The 12,748-nt window shown below is 52.4% G+C and overlaps 1 protein-coding gene across 1 annotated transcript; it reads left to right on the top strand.

Moving 5' to 3' along the window:
• The first annotated feature begins 11,538 nt into the window (after positions 1-11,538).
• Positions 11,539-12,748, top strand: CNFN (cornifelin). Its single transcript, XM_049787319.1, has 4 exons — positions 11,539-11,578; positions 11,858-11,971; positions 12,439-12,575; positions 12,659-12,748. The coding sequence occupies exons 1-4, from the start codon at positions 11,539-11,541 to the stop codon at positions 12,746-12,748; spliced, it is 381 nt and encodes a 126-aa protein (XP_049643276.1).

The following is a 12,748-nucleotide window of genomic DNA, read 5'->3' as shown; positions in this document are numbered from 1 at the left end:
CGATGGAAACTCCAAGCAGAACAGGAGCAAAACTAACAGAAAACCAGCCACAAAAACTAGTCACCAAAAAACCAATTGGGAAGATGGTTCGAGGCTCAGGCATGTTTTCATGCAGAGGCCCACAGGAACTCGGAAAACTATCTTTTGGAGGGAAAGGAGTAGGAGTAGGAATAGGGCCAGAAATAATTTGGAAAACTATCTTGAACGTTGTTCATGGTCCCAAATCCCTAAATGATCATTTAAGAAACAAAAACTTCATGTTGAACCCTGGAAACACACTTTCTACCCAAGTGTGGCAGCCACATCCTCCAATCAAGACAGCTCTGGCCTTGGAATGTCCTGGCTTGGGGTCAGAGCTTATTCTATCTGGAGCCCCTCTGGGGAGGGGGTCCTTATTCTGGACTCAGGGAGGGTGGGTGAGACCCAGGCCACTCTGGCTTCATCTAGGTACTCAAGAAGAGCTTCATAGAGGCAGTGATCTGACTGATCCTAATGAGTGCAAAATCAGAAGGAATGCATGGCTGAATACATTCTTGGATCAAGGCCTCTGCCTCACAGAGCTGAGATACATTTGGACTCGGGAGGCAGGAGGAGCCTCTAGGGCTGGGGTTTGGGGAAATGCTAGGACACAGTATGTTATGGGGCAAGACAAACCTGGCAGCTGATGTAGTTTGGGGACAAAAAGGAGATCTGGGTGGGACAGTAATCATAAGGGTAGGGAGCTGGGAGGAGGGGCAGAGCAGAGCCCGACACCTAATGGGTAAGCAGGGCAGAGCATGAGGTGACAGTTACAGGCAGAACAAGGAGCAAAAGTGACAGGATCTGGCCAGGGGGAGGTGGGGGCTTCTACAAGTGGGGAGAGGAGTCCTGAGGACTGTCGGTAAAAATATAAAAATGTTGGGGCTGGGGCTGGAGCAATGGTGCAGCAGTAGAGTGGTTTGCCTTGCACGCAGCTGACCCAGAACGGACCTCGGTTCAATCCCTGGTGTCCCAGACAATCCCCCAAGCCAGGAGCTATTTCTGAGCGCATAGCTAGGAGTAATCCCTGAGTGTTACTGGGTGTGGCCAAAAATGAAAAAGCGTTGGGTTGGAGCAATAGCACAGCAAGGAGAGCATTTCCCTTGCACACAACCAACCCAGGTTCAATCCCCAACATCCCAATCCCATATGGTCCATCCCCTGAGCCTGCCAGGAGTAATTTTGTTTTGTTTTGTTTTGTTTTGGGCCCACACCAGGTGGCATTCAGACTTACTCCTGGTTCTGCGCTCAGAAATCGCTCCTGGCAGGCTGGCGGACCATATGGGATGCCGAGAATCAAACCCAGGTTGGTCCTGGGTCGTCTGCATGAAATGCAAAAATGCCCTACCGCTGTGCTATCATTCTGGCCCCCTGTAGTAATTCTTGAGTGCAGAGCCAGAAGTGACACCTGAGCAATGCTGGTAATGCCCCCCAAACACACACACACACACACACATATGTATGTATGTATGTATGTATGTATGTATGTATGTATGTATCAGAATGTCCGCAAGACAGAGTTGGGGAGCAATGAGCAGAGAACCCAGCGGCTGAAAGAAGCCCCAAAGCAGACCAGGAAATAAGGTTTGAAGCAAAGGGAATATCAGGAAGGAATGATCTCTAGCAGCCCCTGTCTGTGCAGGGGTTCAAACACACCACCCTCACCCTCTCGACCTTGCTTCAACCAGCTCTCCCAAAGTCCATCTCTAATGCACCTGCCTTGGAAACCCCTTCCTGATCATGCCATCCCCCAGAAGCTCCCCCCGGGGAAGCCATGCAGTCCTCTCTCTCTCGGACCTGCTCTAGGACGGCAGGGGCAGGGCCCCGGCCTGACTCAGCGTAGTCAGCACCAGGGCCAGCGCAAAGCCTGGCGGACTGGAAATGTTCAAGTTCCGGGTGAGTGAGCCTGTTCATGAGCCAGGGGAGTGTCTGGGCGAGGAAGTGGGTGGGTAAGGTCATTCATAAGGACGGGGGAGGAGGGCAAGTGGGAGCAGAGCGAGTCAGGGCTGGGGTGGAATGATGATCATGATGGATGGAAGGATGGAAAGATGGATGGTTGGAAAGATGAATGGATGCATCTAGCAATAATGAGTATCTTGGACTGTTTCTCTAACAAATCAAAGGGCATCCGTGCTAAGCCCACCCCACATCCACCCTCCAGCCTCACCAAGCTTCACCAGTCCTGTCCAAGCTAGACGGAGCACGGAAAGGGCTTACCGTCCTCATCCGCAGAACCAGTTCCCGCACTGGCCGGCTGCAGACTCTGCCCAGCCTATTACCCAACTGGCAGGACTCCCAGAGACTGGCGTCTTCGAGGACCTATCGCAGCTCGACTTGGACCATGAGCCCCGCCTACTCCGGAATGCGCCCGGCTAGCCCCGGGGGAAGGAGGTCGAGTTCCTATTGGCTGGAGCACAGTGACTGACAGTCCTGGGAGCTTATCACTAGCCCGAGCGAGACTCCGAGGGGCGGGCGCACTGAGAGCCCTGTGGCTGGCCCGACCTAGCTTGGGGTTTTCTGGGCACCTGTGCTCTTCTCTGCTTGAGCCTATTTTTTAGGGGTTTTGTTTGTTTGGGGTTGTTTTTTTGGTCACAACCTGTGGCGCTCAGGGGTTACTCCTGGCTCTGCGTTCAGAAATCTCTCCTGGCAGGCTCGAGGGAGCAGATGGGATGCAGGGATTCAAACCACTGTCCATCCTAGATCTGCTATGTGCAAGGCAAACGCCTTACCGCTGTGCTGTCTCTCCGGGTCCCATGCTTAAGCCTGTTTTGAAGGAGAATGTGGATGCCTTGGTCCCCGAAAAAGGACTGGAACTGGGGGAGCAGGGGACAGAGGAGCTTAGAGGAGAGAGACTGGGGTCTCCAGATTCTGGAGGAGGAGGCTGAGGTTCTGGCCCGATTATCTCAAGCCTCCCGGATCTAACATTCATTGACAGGTGGATATGACAGATTTGGGGTTCAGGACCTTCTGTGATTCTTTATGGGGCTTGGTCCCAGGATTGCCTAAGTGGGACTTGAACAAGAGGAAGGAAGAGGCTGAGGGCGAACCCTGACCAGGCCTTGCCCTTCCTCATCCTAGAAGGGAAGTGAGGTGGGGCGCCCCCGGTGCGGGAGGAGCCTTGACTCTCATGATGAGACAACGAGGAAAACATAGGAACCGAGCAGATTTGAATATTCAATTAGTACAATCTTATCTAGTAAATCAATACATTATCTTAATGTCATCTAAAAATTAATATATTATATCAGATTAGATTAGTATAATCTAATGAATTAACATACTTCATTAGAATGAATATATTAGGCTATCATATTATAATTAATTAATATAATATTGGTGTGTTTTTTTTGTTGTTGTTGTTGTTTTTTGGTTTTTGGGCCACACCCGGCGGCGCTCAGGGATGACTCCTGACTGTCTGCTCAGAAATAGCTCCTGGCAGGCACGGGGGACCATATGGGACACCGGCATTTGAACCGACCACCTTTGGTCCTTGATCGGCTGCTTGCAAGGCAAACGCCGCTGTGCTATCTCTCCGGGTCCGGATTATTTCTTTTCCTCTAATATCTTGTTAGAGTAGAAGATTAGATTAGTGCTCCAGAACACCTGACAGACTGGGGAGCAGGATTTGCATGCAGAAGGCCTGATTTCCAACGCCCCTGCACTTCATAGTCCCACAGATACGGCTAGAAATAGCAGCTAAGTATTGTCAGAAAAACAAAAAAGGGGGTTGGGGAGATAGCACAGTGGTGGGGCGTTTGCCTTGCATATGACCAACCCGGGACAGATCCAGTTCAATCCCCAGCATCCCATATGGTCCCTTGAGCCTGCCAGGGGTGATTTCTGAGCGCAGAACCAGGAGTAATCCCTGAGCGTCACTGGGTGTGACCCAAAAACTAAAACAAAAAATTAAATTAGGGGTCAGAGAGATAATATAGGTAAGGTGCTTGCCTTAACTGCAGCTGAACTGGGTTCAATCCCTGGCACCCCATATAGTTTCCTGAGCCCTACCAGGAGTGATCCCTGAACACAGAGCCAGTCCTGAGCAACCCTGAGTATGGCTCAAAAATCAATGACAGTAAATTAATATATTGAGGGGCCAGAGAGTTAATATAATGATTAAGGTGCTTGCCTGACATGTGGTGGTCCCTGAACCAGGAGTAAGCCCTGATCATCACCAGATGTCACCTACACCACCCCAAATTAAAATAATGAAAGCAATATAATAAGTTATTTTTTGTATGGAGCTTACTATGTTTACTATGCCCAGCTACTGTGCTAAGCATTGTAAAACAATTGTTGGTCTTTTTATGGGGCCTCTAAGAAATTATATCATTATTCTACTATCCCCATTTTCACAAGTGAGATAACTGGGAAGATTATGAGGGAAGCTGGAGTTTCTGACAGGAGAGAGACAATTCAGAGATGGAAATAGAAGAAGGAGTGTGGGGCTAGAGAGAAGAAAATGGAGACAGGGAAAATGGATAAAAGAGGGTTGAGAGGAGGTTGGAAAAACAGTATATTAAGGTGCCTGCCTTGCATGTGCTGTGACCTTGGTTTGATCCCCAACATCCCATATGGTCCCTTGAACCCAGCACGAGTGATTTCTGAGTGCAGAGTCAGGAGTAAGTCTAAGCACCGCCAGGTATGTCTCCAAAACAACAAAACAAAAGTATTGGGGTGACAAGAGAAAATAGTACAAGGTATTTGTCTTCATGTAATTGACCCTCATTTGATCCCCAGAACAACATCTGGTTCCCCCAGGAGTGACCTTTGAGCACAGAGCCAGGAGTTGGATGTGACTCAAAAAGCAAAAGGAGAGAGTGAGAGCAAGAGAGAGAGAGGCTGAGAATCCTGGGGGTGGGGGTACAGGGTACTGGGCCCCAGGGGAAGTGCTTCCCCTGTATTTCCTGCCTGACTCCCAAGCTATCCAGCCTCTTTGCTGTGCATGGGGCCTGCCTGATTAGGACTAAAAATAGTGATTAGAAGGGATAGGTGTGTTATTATCTAGTTCAGAGATGATAAGATGTGATTCATAAGGTGCCCCTGTCCTGGGAGATCCTCCCCATCACTGCCTCTGTTCTTTGATCAGGCCTCATCAGGCTGCAGGAAGGACCCTCTGTCCCCTGCCCAGCTGGGCTTGCCCTGATGTCCTGCAGTGTGGCCCAAAGCCACAGCAGCTTTCCAGGCCTCTCTCCATTGGCAGCTGTGCTAGTGCCCACCATTCCCCCCAGCACAGATCCACGGCTCAGATGGAGGGACCACACCCTCCTCCTGGGCCTGAATACCATGGTCTCCCATGTCCAGATCATCTCAGCCTATGCCCAGACCATCCCAGACAGTGCCCAACCAGGCCCAGTCTCTCCTGGATCCACCCATTTCCCTTCCACCCTCAGCTGCTCCCAAAGCAGCTGTGTCCATCAGAGAAACTGAGGCTCTTTTGGAGCAGAATTGCCCTCCCAGGGATACACACACACACACACACACACACACACACACACACACACACACACACACACACACACACACACACCCCAGATGCTCTTCAAGTACCTTTGAGTCAGAAATGCCAGAGCAGGACCGGAGCAATACTACAGCAGGTAGAACATTTGCCCTATACTCGGCCAATCCCCAACATCCCATATGGTCCCCCGAGTCTGCCACAAGCGATTTCTGAGTGCAGAACCAAGGGTAACCCCTAACCACTGCCAAGTGTGGCCCAGAAACAAAGCAAAACAAATTATCATCAATATCATTATAGTGTGGCCTTCCCTTCGCCAGTATGTCTTTTCCCACCCACCTCCCTAGTCTGCCCCCTTGCAGACACAAATTTACTTCATGTTGTTTGTTACAACACAAGAGCAAATGAAATTACCAAAACTTAGTTCAGGACCAGAGCAATAGCATAGCAGAAGGTTGTTTGCCTTGCATGCAGCCAACACAGGACAGACCCTGGTTTGATTCCTGGCATCCTGTATGGTCCCCGGAGCCTTGCCAGGATTGATTTCTAAGCACAGAGCCAGGAGTAAGCCCTGAGCACCGCTAGGTGTAACCAAAAATTAAAAAAAAATTTAAAAATACTTACATTAGGGGCCTGAGCCTTAGCACAGCAAGGAGGGTGTTTGCCTTGCACACGACCAACCTGAATTTGATCCCCAACATCCCATAGGGTCCCCCAAGCATACCAGAAGTGATTCCTGAGTCATGAGTAACACTTAAGCATAACCAGGTGTGGCCCCAAAACAAAACAAAACAAAATAAACAAACAAAAAAATTTAGACCAACATGGGTCAATATGAAATGATAGTTAGAAATGATTGTTTTATTTTTCCATGGCGCTACTAAAGTCAGTGTTGAGCCTTTTGGGTTACTGTTTAAGCTCACTGAGCCTGGAAGATTTCTCGGTAACTTTCCCATCAGATTTCCTGTGATCAGCTGGACTGACACTACTATGTAATTTTGAGGTGTAACATGGCCACAAGTGGCTGCATGGTTCAAGATCTATAGATCTGAAACATATCTGGTGGCTTAGCAGTTTAATAAGGTTAAGTTGTGCAGCTGGGTCATGTCTGTAGGAAGTTGTCGAGTGTGGTGATATTCTGCTGTGGCTTCAGGCAGAAAGGGGAATCGAACCCCACCCCTTATTTCAAGAAGGCCATAGACCCAACCAGACTACCCAGAAAAATTCAGCTGTCATTATTCTCTTTGCAAGCTTGTTAGAGGAACTGGGCCATTTTTCTGCCAGAAGATGGCAGGTGTGGACAGAGGCTGCAGAGTTTGCTGGGGAGAGGGGTGAGGGAGGTGAAGTATTCAACCTGCCCCCAACACCCATTTGCAGGTGGAAAAGTGGAGGTGCAGTGCAGTGCAGTGCAGGTTTCACAGTCCAGGAGAAGCCTCAGAGATTTGAACACAAGCTTCCTAGTGCAGAGCCCTGGCTCCCACCTTATTTTATCTTGTTTTATTTTTTATTTGGGGGTATGGGGAACACACCCAGCTATGCTCAGGGCTGACCCCTGGATCTATGCTCAGAGATCACTCCTGGTGAGACTCAGGGGACCATATGCTGTGTTGGGGACCAAACCAGGGGTGCCTACATTTACATTGCCTCAACCACTGTACTATCTGAATCCTGTTTTTTCTACTTTTTTTTTTTTTTTTTTTTTTGGTTTTTGGGCCACACCCGTTTGATGCTCAGGGGTTACTCCTGGCTATGTGCTCAGAAATCGCCCCTGGCTTGGGGGGACCATATGGGACGCCGGGGGATCGAACCTCGGTCCTTCCTTGGCTAGCGCTTGCAAGGCAGACACCTTACCTCCAGCGCCACCTACCCGGCCCTGTTTTTTCTACTTTAACTTACCAGAACCCCCCAGAGATCATAGAGGGCTGCTGTGAGTAAAGTCACAGGCCATTGGAGACACACACACACACACACACACACTCACTCACTCACTCATGTGACAAAGACCTGCCCATGTCACATGCACAACCCAGGAACACACAAAAAGGTGCCTGGTGACAGCCCCACACTGATGACACGCAAGGTCACCAACACCCAAATCAGACTCCTGGAGTCCCCCTGGCTGGCTTCCAGCCCCATGGCTCTGGCGGAAGCTGCGTCTAGGATGGGAAGGAGGCACCTCCTCACTGGTCTGCTTAGCCCAACCAGTTCCACTGGGACCGTGGCCGGCACCACCCTCCTTGTGAAAGCTATGTTAGGCAACTGGACCCAAACCTGTCCAGCTCCAGGGCTCAGAGCAAGGGGCAGGAACTGGACCCTGACGACTCCTCCTGTTAGATTTTTAATTTTTGTTCTTTGTTTTGGGTTTGGAGGCCACACCCAGTGGTGCTAAGGAATTTCTCTGGCGCTGAGCTCAGGGATCATTCCTGGCAGTGTTCAGGGCACCTGTGGGGTGCTAGGGATTGAACAGGGTTGGTCCCCTAGTGCTTTCCCCTTTGTGCTAGCTCTCCTGCTGATCCTTCCTTAATATGGGGGTCTCCATCAGGCGCAGGGGCCTTAGAGATCAGTGCTCAGGCCTCCTGGGTCTTGTGAACTATCAGGGCCACCCCCAGCAATTTTGAGGTTCAGGGTCAAGGATCAAATCTCTGCAAGGACAAGCTTCACTCTAAGAGTTTTCTTTTTCTGTGATTTATTTTTACCATTTTTTTTGTTTATTGTTTTGTTTTATTTTCTTTGGGGTTCATACCAAGCATGTTCTGGACTTATGTCTGGCTCTTTGCCCACAGGTTGTTCCTGATGGGGTTCAGGTCACCACCAGGGTACAGAATTCAAGTCAGGTTAGCAAGGTGAAAAGCAAGTGCTCTCCCAACTGTACTATCTAGCCCTGGAAATCCTGCAAATAAAAATGCAGGAAACCCAAATAAATCTGAATTTCAGAGAAACAAATCCAATTTTTGGAATAAGTATACCGCAAAATTGTTTGAAGCATAATTTAAAAGCACGTTTGGGGGGCCAAAGTATAGTGGGCAGGGCATTTGACTTGTACACTGTTGACCCAGGTTCAATCCCCGGGATCCCATGTAGTCAGTTTCCTGAGTGCCTCCAGAGTGCCACAGAGCCAGAAGTAAGCCCTGAGCCAAAAATTAAAATATTTAAAAATAATATATATTAAAAATAATAATACAGATAAATAGGGGGCAGAGCAATAGCACAGCAAGGAGGGCATTTGCCTTTCATGAGGCCAACCTGTGTTTCATCTCCAGCATCCCATATGGTCCCCTGAGCCTGCCAGGAGTAGTTCCTGAAGGCAGAGCCAGGAATAATACCTGAGCACTGCCAAGTAGGGTCCAATAACAAAAAAATTTTAAGTAAATAATAATAATAATCTAAGTAAATAAATAGAAATATACTTTGAGCTGGAAGCTAACACAAAGCATAGAGTGTAGGCTTTGTATAAAGAAGTCCTGGAGTTCCATCTCTGGTTCCCTGAGCACCTCAGAAACACACCTCTGAGCACTAAACTGGGAGTAGTCCCTGAGCACCTGCCTTACATGCAGCTGACACGGGTTTGACTACTCATACCCTACATGGTCCCCTGAGCCCTGCCCAGAATGATCATGAGTACAGAGCTAAGAATAAGCCTTGAGCACCACTGGGTATAACCCAGAAGCAAACCAAAACAATGTAATAAAAAAAAATAAAAAATAGGGGCCGGAGAGATAGCATGGAGGTAAGTTGTGTTTGCCTTGCATGCAGGTCGGTGGTTTAAATCCCGACATCCCATATGGACCCTCGAGCCTGCCAGGAGTGCTTTCTGAGTGTAGAGCCAGGAGTAACCCCTAAGCACTGCCGGGTGTGACCAATAAATAAATAAATAATAAAATTTAAAATCAGAATAATATTTTTAACTTAAGTATTGGCCAGTTGTGTCTGAATGTATGATCTAAGCCGGAGTCTTGTATCTGAGCTGGCACCGTGTTTGGGTGCATGGAAGCAGGTGTCATCCCTCAATCTCAGGCTTTCCCCTTCCTGCCCCCCTCCCCGAAGCCGGCCACCTCACCACCCTCCTAGTCCCGATTTCCTCATCTCCCTGACACACACTGTAACTAATTGGGGGCCCCAGGCTGTGTCAGCGAGGGGAGCAAGCGGAAACTCGGACCAGCACTGGCCACCTTGGAAAGTCACCTCCTCCTCCTCCTCATCCCTGGTTGTGACTCACCTGCAGCCTGTGGCCCAGGAAACAGGGGTGGGGACAGAGGCAGAGACCCCAGGACAGAGACCCCAGAGGAGACAGAGTTTAGGAGAAAGGCGGGAGATGGGGAAAGAGCATTGTGTTGAGGGAATTTGGAGGGGAGACTTGCAGAGGGGAGCGTTGGAGAAGTGACCCTCAGATATTCAGACTCCTCCATCCACCGAGAACCCCACAGGGACAGACGCTGATGCCTCCCCAAATTCTGGCAACAGAGACAGCAGGCCATGGGGTGGTGCCCAGAGGCCAAGAGGCCAAGAACAGGTCTTGGGTTTGGGAGGCCAGATTGTGGGGGTGTGGGGCGGCTGGGATCGCAGGCCAGCAGGGTGAGCCACTTGCCATCACCCCATGCCCAACTCACCCCACTCCGTGAAGTGATGCCACCACCTTCTCCATAGGGTAACACCCTAATTTTCCGGTGCCTCCTACATTTTTGGGGGTGACACCCGTGCTGGGATCCCCACCCGGCTCTAACATTGCTTCCCTCACTGAGTCACCAGCAACCCTGCCAGGCCTGTTGGGGGCCAACTCCGTGACTCAGACCACCCCCCAGCTCTCCCTCAGAAGCCCCCGGGCCCCTTGCCTCAGACCCCTCCTCAGCCCTAGAACCTGCACCTCTTCCAACGGCCCACTCATCCAGCTCCTGGGGTACCTGGAGCCCCTCCTGCTGGGTCAGATCCTGGAAGTCCTGGGCACGTCTGCATCCCCCAACCCAGCCTCTCCACTCAGAGTCCCCTCACCCAGATTTGGTGGCCATTGGCTTACTGCCCTCAGCTCCAATATGAGTCACCCCAAAACCATAGTGGCCCCCAGAGCACACCCTCTCTAAACACAGTACTTCTCTCCCAGGACCCTGGGGGCTTGGGCACAGGCCCTTGTTTCTTCACAGCCCTGAGTCTCCACTTTCTACTACTTCCTCAGCCCTCTTGCTTTTTGTGTGTGTGTGTGTGTGTGTGTGATTTCCTCCAGATCACTGCATTCCTCTGGTCGCCCCCACCCAACTCCTCATTCCTGGACCCCCAGGAGTGTTCCACAGACAGAGTCCCACGAACCAGGCAGGAAGGGGCTGCTGTGGGGGGCCCAGGGATGGAGGGAATAAGAGACAGCTAGACCGGCTTGGCTCCCTGACTTCGTCAGAGCCCCACCCAGGCCTTGGGGCCACCCTAATATAAGCTGCTCCTAATATAAGCTGAGAACTCAGAGTGCCGTGTCGTCGTCGTCTGTAAGTCTGTCCCACTGCCACCTCTGTCGTTGTCGCTCTCCAAGCCTGCAGGTAGGAGTCCTGTCCTTTGCGCCCAGCTCCCTGCACAACTGCCTACAGCTTTGGGGACACTCAACCCCCCCCCTCACCTCTACCTGGTGCCCCCTAGATCCTCCTCCTGAAATTGGGTGAAATTGGGTGGAGTCTGGAAGCTCTGGGATCTAGCTCTGCTCGCCTCGCCTCGGCTGACCGAGGTTGCTTCTCTCTGGGAAATGGACTGGTGGTGCATTCTCGGCACCTGGCACGGGGTTGGGGGTACTCTACTCGCAGCATCCTGGCACCTGTTCTGCATTGCTCCCTGGGCTGGGCCTCTGGTTTGAGGAGGGTCCTCTGGGGTCTGTGGGGCAGCTGGACAGCAAAGAGGGAGTTTCCCTCCCGCACCCCTCCGCCTCTCCTAGCTAGTGGGTTCACCTGGCCTCTTTCTCCCCAGCGCCCCCAACCCTGCCCGGCCCCCCGAGTGTCCCCTTGCCCACCCCCGTATCCAGTGCCCCTTGAACAGATCCCGCCGGCTGTCACCACTGCGGTCCCCAGCGCCGCCTCCACGGGGCCAGAGAGATGCAATTCGAGATGCAGGAAAGCAGCGTGAAAGGAAAAGGTGGGCGCCCTGGCTGACTCGGAAGACCTCGGGCACCTGCTGGCACCCCAGAGACCCCCCGACACACCCCAGGCCCAGACGTGGAGGCGGCAGCGACGCTTCTCCAGGCCCGCCCACCCCCACCTAACCACCCCCAGTGCAGGGACCTGCCCCCGCCCACCCCCGAATGCAGGAGGCCGGGAGGGGAGGCGCAGAGGGGTCCCCTGGAGCGGCCTCTGGCCCTCCCAAGCCTGGCAGAGGGGCGGTGAGGCTACCGGTGACCCGTGTCCCCTTCCACAGCCATGTCGTACCCAGTGACCAGCCAGCCCCAGTGCGCCAGCAACTGCTGCTACCAGACACAGGCCAGCGACTGGCACACGGGGCTCATGGACTGCTGCAACGACATGCCCGTCTGTGAGTGCGGCCCCGACCCCTCTTGGGTCCCCCTGGGCCCCCAGCCTCCCTCCTTTGATCCGCACCCCATCCTAGGACCCCTACTCTCAACCCTCCAAGGCTCCACTCCCCGCCCCACCCCACCCCCGCCAGGTGCATCCACAACTTTCCTCTGAGTCACCCCAATTCCCACAAGGGTCGGGGGATCCTCGATCTAGGCCCCCGTGGGCCCAGCTCCTGACCACGTCCTGACCCAACACCCCCCCACACCCAGGTCTATTTTTTTTTTTACTTTATTTATTGATTGATTGGTTGGTTTGGGGGCCACACCCAGCAGAGCTCAGGGGTTACTCCTGGTTCTGCGCTCAGAAATCACTCCTGGCAGGCTCAGGGGACCCTATGGGATGCAGAGGATCGAACCGGGTCCCTCCCGGGTGGGCCGCATGCAAGGCAAACGCCTTACAGTGTGCTATCTCCTCCTCGGCCAGGTCTCTGCGGCACTTTCGCGCCCCTGTGCCTGGCCTGTCGCATCTCCGACGACTTCGGCGAGTGCTGCTGCGCGCCCTACCTGCCCGGCGGCCTGCACTCTCTGCGCACCGGGATGCGCGAGCGCTACTGTATCCAGGTGGGCGCGGGGTTCGCGGGGGTGCACGGCGCGGGGTTCGGGGGAAGGCGCGCGGCCTCTGACCTCTCTCTCCCACCCGCCAGGGCTCCATCGGGCACGACTGTGCGGCCCTCACGTTCTGTCTGCCCTGCTCGCTGTGTCAGATGGCTCGAGAACTGAAGATCCGAGAATAA

Source organism: Suncus etruscus, chromosome 14 (assembly GCF_024139225.1).
Source record: "Suncus etruscus isolate mSunEtr1 chromosome 14, mSunEtr1.pri.cur, whole genome shotgun sequence".
NCBI classification, from domain to species: domain Eukaryota; kingdom Metazoa; phylum Chordata; class Mammalia; order Eulipotyphla; family Soricidae; genus Suncus; species Suncus etruscus.
Note: the sequence above shows the minus strand (reverse complement) of the source record. Positions and strands in the feature narration are given on the sequence as shown.

Bases quoted from the DNA above. Each gene is read 5' to 3' on its own strand.
- CNFN (XM_049787319.1), top strand. From the start codon at position 11,539: ATGCAATTCGAGATGCAGGAAAGCAGCGTGAAAGGAAAAG. The intron at 11,579-11,857 runs GTGGGCGCCCTG...CCCCTTCCACAG, and splicing joins AAGCAGCGTGAAAGGAAAAG to CCATGTCGTACCCAGTGACC. The intron at 11,972-12,438 runs GTGAGTGCGGCC...CTCCTCGGCCAG, and splicing joins CTGCAACGACATGCCCGTCT to GTCTCTGCGGCACTTTCGCG.